The following is a 14,680-nucleotide window of genomic DNA, read 5'->3' on the forward strand; positions in this document are numbered from 1 at the left end:
CGGACGATGTCCGCGAATCCCAGAAGTGCTGTAAATGGGGGAAATACAATGCCGCCGAGCGGACCAATCACAGGGCTTGCGGTCTGCGTCGATTCTACGCGTAGTTACATTTTGGAGTAGGTGCGCGAAAGCTACGTGCGTGGACCTCTGCGTAGGTACAGGAGCTACGCAGACCTCCAGCGTAGGCTAGGCTGTTGATTCGATTAAGAAGTATAAATCAGCTTTAACACAGGACTCTTCTGGTTGATATGACACTACTATAAGTTTCAGATTATTCCATCTGTTTTAATTCATTCAAAATGAACTCAGAAATGATGTCAGGCGCTCCACGGTGGTGCAGTGGGTAGCGTTGTTGCCTCACAGCAAGGAGGATACTGGTTCGAGTCCCCAGTCCCCGTGCATGCGTGGGTTCTCTCCGGGTACTCCAGCTTCCTCCCACAGTCAACATGCTCACCAGGTTAAGTGGTCACACTTAATTTGCCCGTAGGTGTGAGTGTGTGCGTGAATGGTTGTCTGTCTCTCCATGTTTGCCCTGTGATAGGTTGGCGACTTGTCCAGGGTGTACCCTGCCTTCCACCCTAAGTCAGCTGTGATAGGCTCCAGCCCTCCGTGACCCCTAACAGGATAAGCGGTCGAGATAATGAATGGATGAAGGGGGGCAGTAGCTTTGGAACCGAAGGGTCGCCGGTTCGAGTCCCAGCATGGACGAAGTTTGGCAAGTGGACAGGTGGCTGGAGAGGTGCTGGTTCACTTGCGTGGGCACTGCCGAGGTGACCTTGAACAAGGCACTGAACCCCCAACTGCTTGGGGTGCGCTGGCAGATGACATCTCTCCCTAGGTGCATGTCCACTGCATGTGTGTTCATTGTATGTACATACCAAAAACTGTGCATGTAGCATGACCGAAAAATAACACGAGTGAAAAATTTGAAGTCCCCATGGAATTCCCCAAATGAATGATGTCAGTCTATTTTAATTGACCAAATTTGTTGCATTGGATGATGAGGCAGCGTCTCTGCAGGATCTGTAACACACGCATCGCTTACAACTCAATATATGATGCTTTTTCTCTAACGACGCGCAGCACTGTTTGACTTCAGCAAAGCGTGCATTAGATAAGTATAAAAGAAAGTTCTGATAAACAGTAGTGTTTCACAGTAAACAAAGTCATTTTCCATCATCAGTGTAAAAACGTTTAAAGCTTAAAGTCATAAAGTGAATCATTCTGAGAAGCAATCTGCATCAGAAAATATGATAAAACTCTCTTATCAATGCATGTTATCTCACACCCTGGTGGATGATGAATGTCTCTAAGTAATACAATATCCACAGGCCTCCGACACTGTTGCTATGGAAACGTGGTAGTCAGGCTGCCAAGAGGAAAATCAGAGTTGTAGGAAATTCAAAACCCTCTCAGCGGTTTGACACTCGGTTTCTGAATTTGACCAAAAAGTGAAGTGGTTCAAACAGCTGCATGTACGATTCCCTCCTCACACTGACTCTGAGCCTTCAGCCGGTTATTACTGAGCGTTCTTTAAGAGCAGTGATGGCATGTTTCTGACTGAAAGGCTGCTCAGGGGCTGGAGCGCTCTCCTCGTGTTTTAATAAAGACACAGAAGAAGCATATTTTCTCCCACAGCTGCTCAGTTTGTGTATATTCAGCTGGGACACTTTCGTGAGCTCTGGAAGTGCCGTCACTCACCGACGACGACACAACACAGGGAGAGATCTTAATTAATTCGTCCCAGTTTGCTGTTCTGTGACAGCGATCAATCTCATCAAAGCTGGAGCTGCTCTGTACGCCAATGTTGAGATGATTTATTCCCAGACGCGTTTGCTGCATCTGATCAGAGCTGTCTGAGATACCATGTGTGACAGATGGACAGATTTCTCTGCAGAGGGACGATAATCCTCTCCGTTTACGACATCATGTTTTTCTTTGGTTTGTTGAAGAGTCACTCACATGAGATCCCAGTCCAGCTTGTGTGTCGTCACCTCCTGCAGCAGAGCCTGGAGGCGTCGTTTGAAGAACACCTCGAAGCGGAGGTCGTCCTCGATGACCAGAGAGGTCTGCAGACCCCGATCCACGATCTACACACACACACACAAATGCAGCTGCATCTTAACATGAATGGGTTTAACACGCCTTTGTTGAAATAGATATTGAGTTTAAAAAGAATTAAACACACAATAAAAGTTGAGAATATTTAATGTGCAGGTTTTAAATCCTCACACTGATGCTTTGCACCTTTTCCTTTGATTCTTGATTTCTGTATATACTCCATCGTTATTTTATTGTATTCAATTTTATTTGATTATTCTATTTTATTCTATTTTATTTCATCTTCAATTTATTTTATTTTATTTTTTTATTTATATCTTATTTTATTCTATTCTAATTGGATCTTCATTTTAATTTACTCTATTTTAATTTGTTCTCCTTATTTTATTTTATTCTTTTTTTATTTGATCTTTATTTGATTTTGTTTTATTCGTATTTATATCTTATTTTATTCCTTCTGCTATTAATATTTTGACTTTCTCACATACTGTTTATAAAAGCTCTGTAATGTCTGAATTTCCCTCCCCGGGATAAATATTTAATAAGTATTTCTGATTCTGATTCTGATTCTGATTAGTGGAGTTAAAGCAAAACCCCCTAAAAAACAGATCCATTCAAAAAGATCACGTTTTGAAACTGCTGCTGCAACAGCAGGTTTATTTTAATACTTCGTGTCTTGAACAACTTAAATCACAGAAGGCAGGATTTGATCAAAACATCAATAACACTCTCTCATCACTCCTACCGGGCTGGCTTTCTGCACACAGACTTCATTCTTTGGTTTTCACTTTGTGCACGTTTAGACCTCACGGCCTGTTCAAGTGTCTCACCTCCTTCCAGATGTTGTAGTGAGAGAGGAAGCATCCCAGTTCCCCCTTAGTGAGAGGGCGGCCATGATAAGGGTCTTTGTATCCCGGCATCATCTTAATCCCCATAGCGTCTATCTCAGTCGTGTTCAAAGCTCTGACAGAAAGGAAGAGAGATTAACAAAGGGATTAGATGAGGAAACAATACAATACAAGAGTGTGTGACAACATGAAGGAGGAGGGGGAATAAAACAGCAACAACACACATCTGAGAAAAGTCATGCAACTCTTAGAACACTTTTTCAAAACCGGGTAAAAGGATAAAAATTAAACATCAGTGCGGTTTGATTCTGCCTACTCCACGGAGAGATTAGTTACTATTTCTTTTCAGACAAGCTGCTTCTGTGTGTTCCAACAATCCTTAAGTGACAGCATGCAGCCGCTACTCTTCAGCTGCTTGTTTGTCTGAGCACAGCCTCCCTTCATCAATCTACACGGCATGAAGCAGAGACACAAATCAGGATGACGCAGACAGTGGGGGAGGACGAAGATGAAAAACGTACTTGCCATCCACGGCAGCAAAAACCTTGCAGCTGAGCTCCTGCTCGTACAGAGCTCTTAGCATTCGCTCCCGGCGGTCAGCTCTCCGCACCAGATTGATCATAAACACCTGGGTGCACACAAACTCACAAACCTCACACACATGCTGGAGTTACGGTGTTTATGTGCGTTGATGCATTTGTGTGATTTCAGAGTGCGTACCTCATCAAAGCCAATCTTTGTAGGCTGCTTGGGAGGAAGAGACAGGAAGCTGGAGGGCTCCAACGGAGGATTTCTCACTTTTAAGAGAAAAAACAGGGAAGGTTACAAACAGAATGATAAATGTGTTGAATCAGGGCTTCACTAAACGCGGTCCAGGGATGCTTAGTAGTCCTCGGGAGATTTCCACGGCGCTCCCGGGAGGGACTGTTAGCTTAACTTTAGCGCTGCTTTCTTGAACCACCAGAAATGTGCAAGATGAGTTTGAATATTCATCGAAGTATTTATAACGTAGGTTTTAAATAAGTGGATTTTTCCTCGATATGATAGACACATCCTGCAAGGAGAATACAGTACAGTTACAGATGATGTGATATTTATAACAGATTCAGCAGTTCTCAGACAGCACAGGCTTTGTTATCCATCACTGTGTTTCTTTGCATTTATTGACTATTTTTGTGCTTCCTCCCGTGTTCCGCTGTATGCATAATCCAAACAGCTTTCTGTGCTTAACTGCCAACTTCTTAAACTAAACTCTGGCTGCAGATATATTTTCAGTACTTTGTTTTTTTGTTCTGTGGAAGAAGCACGCAGAGTCTAATTAAGGATGCAGTTTTCAGGCTGAGGAGCACAGCATGTTGCATTGTTACAGGAGGGGTTTGTAATTCTCTTGCCCATTACAACTTCATGACTTTAGACTACTTCCAGAAAACTTTGAGTGGCTGCAGAGGAAATTTGGGTAGTAAATCTACAGACTGTAAAAACCTGCAGGTCAGAGCAACATGACAACGTTTTGCTAACTCTGTAGAAGACAATGAAGTCATCTTCTGAGCTGAACTCACCCATGACCTCAAGCTGAGTGTGCAAGAAGCTCTCAGCCTCGTCCTGCAGAGTCGCGTGGGAACGCATAGGAACAGGTAAGTACCCGTATGTCTCTTTGTTGCACACGTACATCTGCACATCTGAGGAGATAAATAAAGGAATGACATGATTGAAATGACACACACACACACACACACACACACACACACACACACACACACACACACACACACACCCACACCCACACCTAGAACATGCCTAGAAAGTAGGGATGTCAACAATTAATCAAGTATGGATTCATTGATTGTTAAGAACTTACTCCAACACATTTTTTTGTTTGGATTTTCTATCACGTGGAACAAACATCATGTGGTCTCATATTTGGTTCAGCTATCAGGGAGATGTTTGAAGTTTAAAGCATGTTTGGATGTGAATCAGCTGACTGAAGGTGTTGCTCACAGCAGAGACGCTCAGCTGGGCGCTGCGCCTGAGTGACAGGTCTCCATGAGCGCTTTTTTCTCCAGCGACTGTGACCGGGTTACACTCCAGGCTGACACCTGACCGTGTTCACATGCTTATTTTTCTCAATAAGAAGAAGTAGACAGAAAACTGGACACTGTGATTCTGAAATATGTTTCTGTTCAGTTCCCTTGTTGAAGTCTGAGCCTTCACTTTTATGACTGTATGTCTGTATGTATGAAGGTAAATTTGATTCAGAGGAAAAAACGCATTTGGCATGTTTTTGACATGGAAAATGTTTCAGATTTTCTTAATTAATAATCGCTAATTGATCGTTAACATTTCCAAAGATCGATCGCGGAAAATACATCAAATTTGCATCCCTACTAGACAGACAAGATCTGCTGCGTGTTTTTCACCTGCCATGCGAGCAGAGTACGCAAAGACGATGACATCATCCAGGGTCCAGCTGTACTCGGGGTGTGGGGGATAAAAAGCCAGCTGACTGGAGGCTTCTTTCTGCAGGTCCACGAGGTAGGTGGAGTGAACCATCGGGACAGCAAAACAGCCGCGTCGCTCTTGCTTACGGAAGGGCATGTAGGCTGCTGTGCGTTTGTAGTAACCCTATGAGGAGTGCAAACAAACAACACACATCTCTTGATCAAAGGCTTAGAGATCAGTTTCTGCAAAGTAAACTGACATCATGTGAATTATATGTACAATTTAAACAAGACATAAAACTAGAAAAATATTTGTTATTTGAAAACTAGAAGTATAGACAGGCTGTCTGTAATTTTAGAATGAATAACACCAGGATCCCTAAGGTTACTGGAAGGTATCAAGGCCTGGATAGAATACAGAGGGTTTGTAATCTCTGTAATGACATACTTTGTTTGAATGTAAGAACACAAGCATTCTGAGTTATAGAGAGACGTTGATACCAAAGTATTATTTGAAACGTCCCTCTGTGTTTAAATTAATTATATTGTTGCAATCAGATAAGCCAAAAGTTATCTGCAAATTAGGGGCTTTTCTGAAGAATGTCCTTCCATTAAGAGGGGAAATAAGATCTGTTGTACTTCATTATATTTTTTTGTTATTTGTAATTTATGTTCTGTTTGTGGCTCCATACCATGTGATCATGGTCCAAGCGTCAAAATTAAAAATGAAAATGATGAGGAGTGCAAACAAACAACACAAATCTCTTTTGTACATGATGAAGGGAGGGTGTGGAAGCGTCAGGGAATACTTATTGACATTTAAATAAGAAAATTGGCGACTTGGCGTCCATAAGTCTATTTATCGGATGAATTGTTGTTTTGGTTTTAAAAATCAGAAAATATTCGGTGACTGAGAGAAACACTGACTTATAGGAGAAGACATTGCAGACCATGCCAGCAGTCATGTGGCTAAAGGCCCATTCACTGTCATACAAGAAAACATTGTTTACAGCAATCAGAGAAGCAGACTCTTGTGTTGACTTATTTATGCTGGAGGACAGACAGAGTCCATATGTCCACTCTGATTTAGTAACAAGAGAGATCTTAAAGAGGTCCTCTCCACACACACACACACAGATCACAGGGACGGCATTAAAAAAGCCTGATCAGACATGAAAGAGTGATCAGATAAATTATTTTTAAATGATTCTATGAAATAACATCTGATGAGATTTGACTTAAAGATTAATTATAAGGAACAGAAGGCTTTAGTTTTAGGAGGTCTAATGAGATGTATGTGGAGGAGCCAGCAGGGACAGTCTGAGACTGTAAAGCAAATTCAACATAATGAGCTGTGTGGACTGAAAGTGTTCCAGCAATATGATCTACTTCTTCACAAACCTTCTCAGAGATAAGTGTTTTGCTCTATAGAACATGTTTTGGTTAACTGGCAAAACAAAAGTGCCGTGTCTACTAACGCTGTTTTTTGTGTTGGAACTTGGCAGCGCCTTTTTTCTATTCAAACCAAATGCTCATTTCAGCATCAGCACTCTCATACTCATCACCCACCAATCAGAATAAAGAAGGGGCGGGACTTCTGATATCAACTTTGTCAACAATGATGGCGGAAACGTTTTACTGATAATATAATAATCCTTCTTTTCCCGCAGACTACTTATTCTTTATCTTGATGCTTTTAACTCCCTTCTGTAGCATGACATCTCAATTCAGGGAAGGAGATGTTCTGTTGTTCTGTAGATGTAGATTATCACATGTTGTGTTTAGTCTTTTTATTTTTCTGTTTGTTTGTTTATGTCATTATTATTAGAATTATTTTATTTGTATTATTGATATTGCAACTATTTTTTTTTTACCTTTTTTACTTATTTAATTTTTGAATATTAACCTATTTACTCAAAAATACTAGAACGCACCATCTCAGCCCAACTCAAGCAGTACCTCCACACCAACCAACTATATGAAACTTTCCAATCCGGCTTCCGCACCCACCACAGCACTGAATCTGCTCTGCTCAAAGTCACAAATGACCTCCTACTCTCCACTGACTCCGGTTCCCTCAACATCCTCCTCCTACTCGACCTCAGTGCAGCCTTTGACACAATTGATCACTCCATCCTCCTCAGTCGCCTGCACTCATGCATTGGAATAACTGGTTCAGCACTCTCCTGGTTCAGCTCCTACCTCTCCGACAGACTCCAATACATCTCCATCAATAACAACAAGTCCCGTACCACCCCCGTCACACATGGTGCCCCCCAAGGCATGGTGCTTGGTCCCCTTCTGTTCATCCTGTACATGCTCCCCCTCGGTCACATCATACGCCACCATGGACTCCAATTTCACTGCTACGCCGACGATACCCAGCTCTACATCTCCACAAAAACCATCACTCCTGCCGTCATCTCCACTCTCACAAACTGCCTCACTGACCTCAAACTTTGGATGAGCAAAAATTTCCTAAAACTCAACTGCAATAAATCTGAAATCATTCTCATCGGCCCCAAATCCCTCCTCCCCTCCACCCAGAACTTCTCACTACGCATCGACAACCAAACAGTCACACCCTCCCCAATAGTCCGTAACCTTGGCATCATCCTCGACCCCACCCTTTCCTTCAAACCTCACATCAGAAACGTCACCAAAGTATCCTTTTTTCATCTCCGCAACATTGCACGGCTCAGATCCTCTCTCTCCTCCTCTGCTGCAGAAACCCTCATCCACGCCTTCATAACCTCCCGACTGGACTATTGCAACAGCATCCTCTACGGCCTCCCCTCCACCGACCTCAAAAAACTTCAATATGTCCAAAACTCAGCTGCCCGTTTACTCACCCACTCCCGCTCCAGAGCCCACATCACACCCATCCTTTAGCACCTCCACTGGCTCCCCATTCAGCACCGAATCCACTTCAAGATCGTGCTCATCACCTACAAAGCCCTCAATAACCACGCCCCCTCTTACCTGACCGACCTCCTCAAACGCCACTCCCCATCTCGCCGCCTCAGATCATCAGATGCCCTCTCCCTCCACACATCCGTAACTCTGACTCTCTCCTCTCTTTCAAAAACCACCTCGGGGGGGCGGGTTTTATACTGGGGGGGGGGGGGGGGGGGGGGCGGCGGATTGTGATGCAGTAGTGCACTACGGCTCTCCCCCCTCTCTCCTGCCTCCCTTCCTGCCCCCCCTATTTTAATCCACCTCACTAGCAAACATGCATACAACAAAAAAACAAACAAAACAAAATTCAAATCATATCACACACACACAGATCAGGTTTGGCGGGGCCTTAGTGTTTGGCTCGGCCCTACTCGTTGGGGGCCCATCGGGGCTGGGTGGGTGGCTGGTGTCCCTGTCACCCTCCGCCCCCCTGCTGCCCCCTCCCCTGTGGGGGCCTGGTCCGCGGCTGCCCTCGGGCCGGGTTTCCCGGGGTTCCCTCGCGGTCCTCTTGGGGGGGTGGGGTGGTGCGCAGCTGGGGGGGTGTTACTACGGCAGCCATTGGGGTGTCCCTCCATGCCCCCGCAGCCTGGTCCATCAGTCGCAGGGCATGGGTGGGGGGCGTGGCTTGGGGGAGTGGTCGGGCCGTCTGGGGGGGGCAGGTGGGATTGGCCCTGCCGCCTCCGCCCTCCCCCTGCTCCGGCGCGCCGGTTGGTGGGCTCTGGTCCTGGTCCTGCCTGTCTGCCTGGCTGTCTGCTCCTGGTGCCGGGCCCCCTCGGCCCTGGTGGCTCCTTTGGCTCCGTCTTGGGGGGCTGTGGGGGTGGTGTTGTGGGGGTGTCCCTTGGGGGGGCTGCGGGATCTCTCCCCCCTCGCCCCCCTTTCCTCCTACTGGGTGACCTGGCGGTCGCCCTGGGTGCTCCGGCGGTACCTGCTTGCTTCCGGTCTGGGTCCTTGGCTTGTCCCCTGGCCTGGGTCTCCCGTGGCGGGTTGGGTCCTTCGGTCTGACTGCTCTCGCGGCCCGGGTGCTGAGCCGTGCCGCTCGGCTGGTCTGACCCAGGTGGTTTCATCTGCACCAGTGGTGGTCTTGTTACACAAATAGAACACAGCACGGCGGCAACCCTCTGCGACCCAAGCTTCAGTAATGATTGTGGACACTAAGGGTTGCTTAATCATTAGTATCACCCCACGGATTTTCTTTTTGGCATCATGGTGAGATGGTCCCTCTCCATCTAAGTGTGTTAGGTCTCTCTCTCCTTCTCTCTCCCTGTCCCTTTGTATATCCTTATGTAATCTTTCTTTCACTTTCTCTTATTTTTTTTATTTTTTTTTTGGCCCACCTAGGTGTGCACGCCCTCTTTTACAGAACATGATATTAGCTGTCAATAAAAGATAGGCCAGAGTTCTAAGAGGGATGGTGATGGTTGCATGCACACAGTCACAAGCACAGAAGAAAAAGGTTTTCTTTCTTTTCTTTTGCTGCAAGAATAAATTGCATGAATATTTGACAGTTTGTGACAAACATGACACAAACCAGAAATATATATGCAGACAAGAGAAAAAGAAAAAAAAAAAAAAAAAAAAACACCTCAAGACCTACCTGTTCTAAAAAGCATACCACACATGACCTCTCCCCCCGCCCCACCTCTGTCCCCGTTTTGATTGTTTTTATTTATGTTTTATTTTCTTTCTTTAGTTTTCATCTTATGTAAAGCGACTTTGAGTACTAAGAAAAGCACTATATAAATTCTATGAATTATTATTATTATTATTACTTTATTGTATTCCCACTATAATTTTTTCCTTCTCTATTTATTTTTTATTTTTATTTTAAATAATCATCATTTATTATTTTTACTTTTTTCATTCATTCACTAATGTATTTATTTTGTTTTCTTACAGAAAAACATCACAAGCCTAAATTGTTTATATTGAATATAATGTAAATTTAAAAAAATCAAACAAACAGATCTTTGAAAGAAAAAAAAGAAAAAGAATATCTCTCTCCAAATCTTCAAACTGACTAATTTACAGCTTTCTAGAAATGAAGTACAGCACAAATTTGATTTGCATAAATGTAAAAATAAAGGCTTCAAATCGTCCCAGATTATATTTCTGTGTCATAAAGGTAAAGGAAGATGTGCTCCATAATTCAGCGGGACCAGAAACTTAAAAAGTGACATTTAAGTCACTACCAGGGAGACGTGAAGTGAACTTTCTCAAGAATAGGAATGCAGTTTTCATTTTAACATAGTAAAAAAGTCTCCACTTGATAAATCTTCTTTATAGTCTGTTAGTGCAGTGTTTGTGTCACAAACATGGAGGGACTAAGGTGGTTTATATCGCAGTGACCTTCATTATTTCAAACAATGTTCAGTGAGCTCCATGTGCACACTCAGTGACATGTCATACAGGTGTTTTATTCTAATATACAAAAGGTGTAATGTGTTTTATCTTAACAAACAAAAGGTGTAATGTGTTTTATCTTAATAAACAAAAGGTGTGATGTGTCTTCTCTTAATAAACAAAAGGTGTAATGTGTTTTATCTTAATAAACAAAAGGTGTGATGTGTCTTCTCTTAATAAACAAAAGGTGTGATATGTTTTATTCTAATAAACAAAAGGTGTGAAATGTATTATTCTAATAAACAAAAGGTTTGATATGTTTTATTCTAACAAACAAAAGGTGTAAATGTGTTTGACAGCATCATAATGAAACATCTGCAGTACCTGTGAAGTCATGCCGCACCAGAAGTTGGAGTAGGCAGCTCTGGACTCCAGCATGGGCGCGATGATAGTCTTATTCTCTCTCATCAGTTTCCACAACACATCCCGGTTGGTGAGCAGGTTGTCGCAGTCAGCCACCTGCAGACAAAAGAGAAGGGCACAATATTGACAAGTTTCAGACACAAACATGCAAGCACACACCAAATGTCACCCGCTGACACTAAATGATTGATTGAACCACAGCGACGTGGTTCGATCACGGAGGAGTGTGAGCAGCTCCTTCCTGAACCATTTCATTTCACAGCTGCTCTCCGGCACTCCTGTCAAACAACACCTCTGTTTCCCACGTTTAGAGGAAAACATTTCACAACACCAAAACTCAGCTTTTACATTTAACGTTCCTGATAAGTCCCAACAACAACAGCTCCAGTAAATCAAGGCTCCTGCAGGTTCACCAGTTTATCCTTCAGACTGTATTTCTGTCCCGGTATTTCACCGACAGCAGGTTTAAAGCTGCAGTGTTTCTTAAGGTGACATTTGAAACAGAACATCTAAAATCATGTATTTTCACCAGAGCCTGTCCAATATTCAGCAAACAAATGCCAACTAATAAAATAATGTTTCAGTCATTATAAGCTGAAGCCAACAAGCGCAATGCACAGTAATGATCTTTCAGATTTCTATGAGGAGTCAGATAAAAATATGAAATGATCAGAAATCAAAATACAACAAAAATAATTATACCACAGAAGAAGAAACATGCTGCAGAGAGCCTAAACAAGCAAATGTGCTGAGACAACAATACAAGTAAAAAAAGCATGTGAACCCAGACATCACACACAAAGGAAATGCTGCATATCCTGACATCACAACCAGAGTGCACCAGGCCTGAAGGAGGAGCTACAAGGAGGAGAATAATTTTCAACATGTAAGAGAAGAGGGAGAGACTCTCAGGCTGTTTTCGAAACCGCCTATTTTACTAGCAGTACACACTGATTTGGCCTTAATTCAGTATGCAGTGTGTGAACAAGAGCAAAATCTGCAGTATGCCAACTACCCGATTCAGGAAAATGTCTCAGTCTGCAGTGGACCAGTTTCCCTTGCGTACTGTTTCCCATAATGCACAGCGCTAATGATACACTTCTTCCTTTTCCGTATATGGCAGGAGCACTCAGTTTTTAGGTGCTGAGAAGATCACTAAATTCCATATACACCACTTCTTAACTTTTGAAATCACAAGTGGTGCCAAAGAAGCAGTTTATCTATCAGCTTAGTCGTTGTTTATTTCCACTTTCTGAAATCAGAAATCCAGTGACGCCTGACCCAGCATCCTGCAGAACAGATCCAACAGAGCAGTCATACTACTTACTAGCTTCAGACACAGTATGCAGCATTCAGTACATGCTGCATACTGGTAGGTGGTATGTAGCCGGTTTTGAAAGCAGCCTCAGTCCGCGAGAATTGAAGCCACTGCAGAAGTGTTAAAAACTGCAGTTCATGGAGGATCCGCTTGAGGCTGGCTCCAGAAGTACCGGAAACAACATACACACCAATTCAAAGAAGCCGATCTTTACAGCAGAAATAAACGTGTTTACAGCCTGGTTCAAAAGACGAGTGTAAGAGCCAGATTCATGTTTTTGGGTCAAGCTGTGAAACACATTGTTTATTGTGCCACAAGGTGTCATCGTTTTGCTCATTAAGGGCAAAGGTATAAAAGTACGTCACCGCCTGGGTATCAGATGTGTGTCTTGACCTGGAAGGGCAGTTGGTTTTTGACCGTTGTTGCGTTATCACGTTGTTACGTTGTTGCCTTGTCACGTTGTTGCCTTGTCACGTTGTTACGTTGTCACGCTGTTACGTTGGATGCTGTGACGCTGCGTCGGCAGGCGGCATGGAGAACCGCGTCTAAAATGTTTGTTCGTGCAATGAATGAGAAACTTGTGGACGCTGTCTAACTGTTCGTACGGTGATGCAATAAATGGATTGTATGGTGCTGCAAACCAAAGTTACGCCTAAGACCTGTTATTTCAACAACTGCAGTAAACGGTATTGTATGGACAAACATATGACAGTACAACGCGTCAGCCAAGTCATTCCCGGGAGATATCAAAACACACCGGCAGCTTTAGTACAGGACTAAGCTTCTATAACGAGTGTAGTCTGGATAGCTCATGTCTCGATCGGCACACACTGTATGGGGTGAATTTTTTCATAATGCAGCAATTTCTAAGATATTTAGATTACGAGTCTTCCAATGAGAGGCACAGCTGACTTGATTGACAGACGGAAGGCTCAAAGCCCACCTCTTTACGTCACACTCGCTGGACAGCAGCAATATGGCTGCTGCTGATGATTGGCTTCAGAAACAGATGAGTGACGTCACGGATACTACGTCCATTATTTACACAGTCTATGGTCAGACTGCATAGTATTCGGATCAGAGTGTTTCTGAGGGCTGTGCAAGACCACCACTGGCAGTTCAAGTTGCAAATCATGTTATTCTACCAAATAAATATTCATGTTTGGTGAACATTTCAAAGGAATGCCGTGTTTTATTCATATAGAGACAAAATAAAGTTAATGCAAATCACAAAATAATGCTAACTCAAGCCTGTGTACTTTTACAGGATTTAAAACTTGGAGAAAACTTCTGGAACATCCTTTGAGGAGTGCTGCTGTTGTATTAAAATGCAAGTTACCATAGAAACTGTTTTCTCCTCCACTTTGTAGATTAACATTTCGATGAAAAGCAGTCGTGGGCAAAACAAACCTCCAAAAAAAGATTTGACCTCCACCCTCTCTGCTTCACGTTGTGCTATTCACTGCCTCCATCTTCTCCATCACTTAGTCATGTCAGCACAGATTACGTGCCCTGTTTTGCTTCAATACCATGATGACACACAGATGGTTTCTTAGTTCTGAGCTTTACATAAATTCAAGTTATGAGTTGTCCATTAGTTTCTTTTCACTTCCTGCAGATATGACACATTCTTCATGTTCCCCTGTGTTCCCATGCTCAGGTGAAATAAGGTACAGAGATGGATGCCTGAGTGTGAAGAGAGTCTAGCAGCAGCTGCAGCAGTGTGAACAGGCTCATTTACCTGCTTAGATCTGCTCACACGTCTGACCCGGTGACACAGACATCATTGAGCAGATTTATGAAGCTGTTTCACAGAAGAGTACGTACCAGGAGGTAGTCCGCCCAGATCTCACGGGCGGTCTCCAGCGCTGCCTGACGGAGCTTCATCACATGTTCATAACGGAGATTATTCCAGTGCTTAGGCCCCACCTCGTCTTCAAAGGCACTGACACAAGCACAGAAAACGCACCGGTAAGTAGTGTGTATACACACACACACACACACACACACACACACTCACACACTCACACACACTCACACACTCACACACCATACCTGGGTTCATCCTCAGGCCTCCACTCAACATAGTGATATTCATTCTGCACCTTGATGAGCCAGTCCCTCAGGATAGCCGAGGTGTTATCGATGTTGTGATCTGTCGCCACCCTGTGGGAGGTAAGACACGGCAGACAGCGAGAGAGGGAGAGGAGAGAGGAGGAGAGGAGGAGAGGAGGAGAGAGAGGAGGGGAGAGGGGAGGAGAGGAGAGAGGAGGAGAGAGGAGGAGAGAGAGGAG

At 43.7% G+C, this 14,680-nt stretch overlaps 1 protein-coding gene across 1 annotated transcript in view; it reads right to left on the reverse strand.

The window, feature by feature from the left end:
* The window catches only part of colgalt1b (collagen beta(1-O)galactosyltransferase 1b), a 28,121-nt gene that overhangs the window by 3,684 nt on the left and 9,757 nt on the right, over positions 1-14,680 (reverse strand). Inside the window, exons 2-10 of the mRNA XM_034688308.1 lie at positions 14,442-14,552; positions 14,214-14,331; positions 11,030-11,164; positions 5,327-5,531; positions 4,469-4,588; positions 3,630-3,706; positions 3,431-3,537; positions 2,892-3,024; positions 1,963-2,090 (exon numbers count right to left, since the gene is read on the reverse strand). Of these exons, the coding sequence (XP_034544199.1) occupies positions 1,963-2,090; positions 2,892-3,024; positions 3,431-3,537; positions 3,630-3,706; positions 4,469-4,588; positions 5,327-5,531; positions 11,030-11,164; positions 14,214-14,331; positions 14,442-14,552 (1,134 nt within the window). The remainder of the gene's footprint in view (positions 1-1,962; positions 2,091-2,891; positions 3,025-3,430; positions 3,538-3,629; positions 3,707-4,468; positions 4,589-5,326; positions 5,532-11,029; positions 11,165-14,213; positions 14,332-14,441; positions 14,553-14,680) is intronic.

Source organism: Notolabrus celidotus, chromosome 7 (genome assembly GCF_009762535.1).
Source record: "Notolabrus celidotus isolate fNotCel1 chromosome 7, fNotCel1.pri, whole genome shotgun sequence".
Taxonomy (NCBI): domain Eukaryota; kingdom Metazoa; phylum Chordata; class Actinopteri; order Labriformes; family Labridae; genus Notolabrus; species Notolabrus celidotus.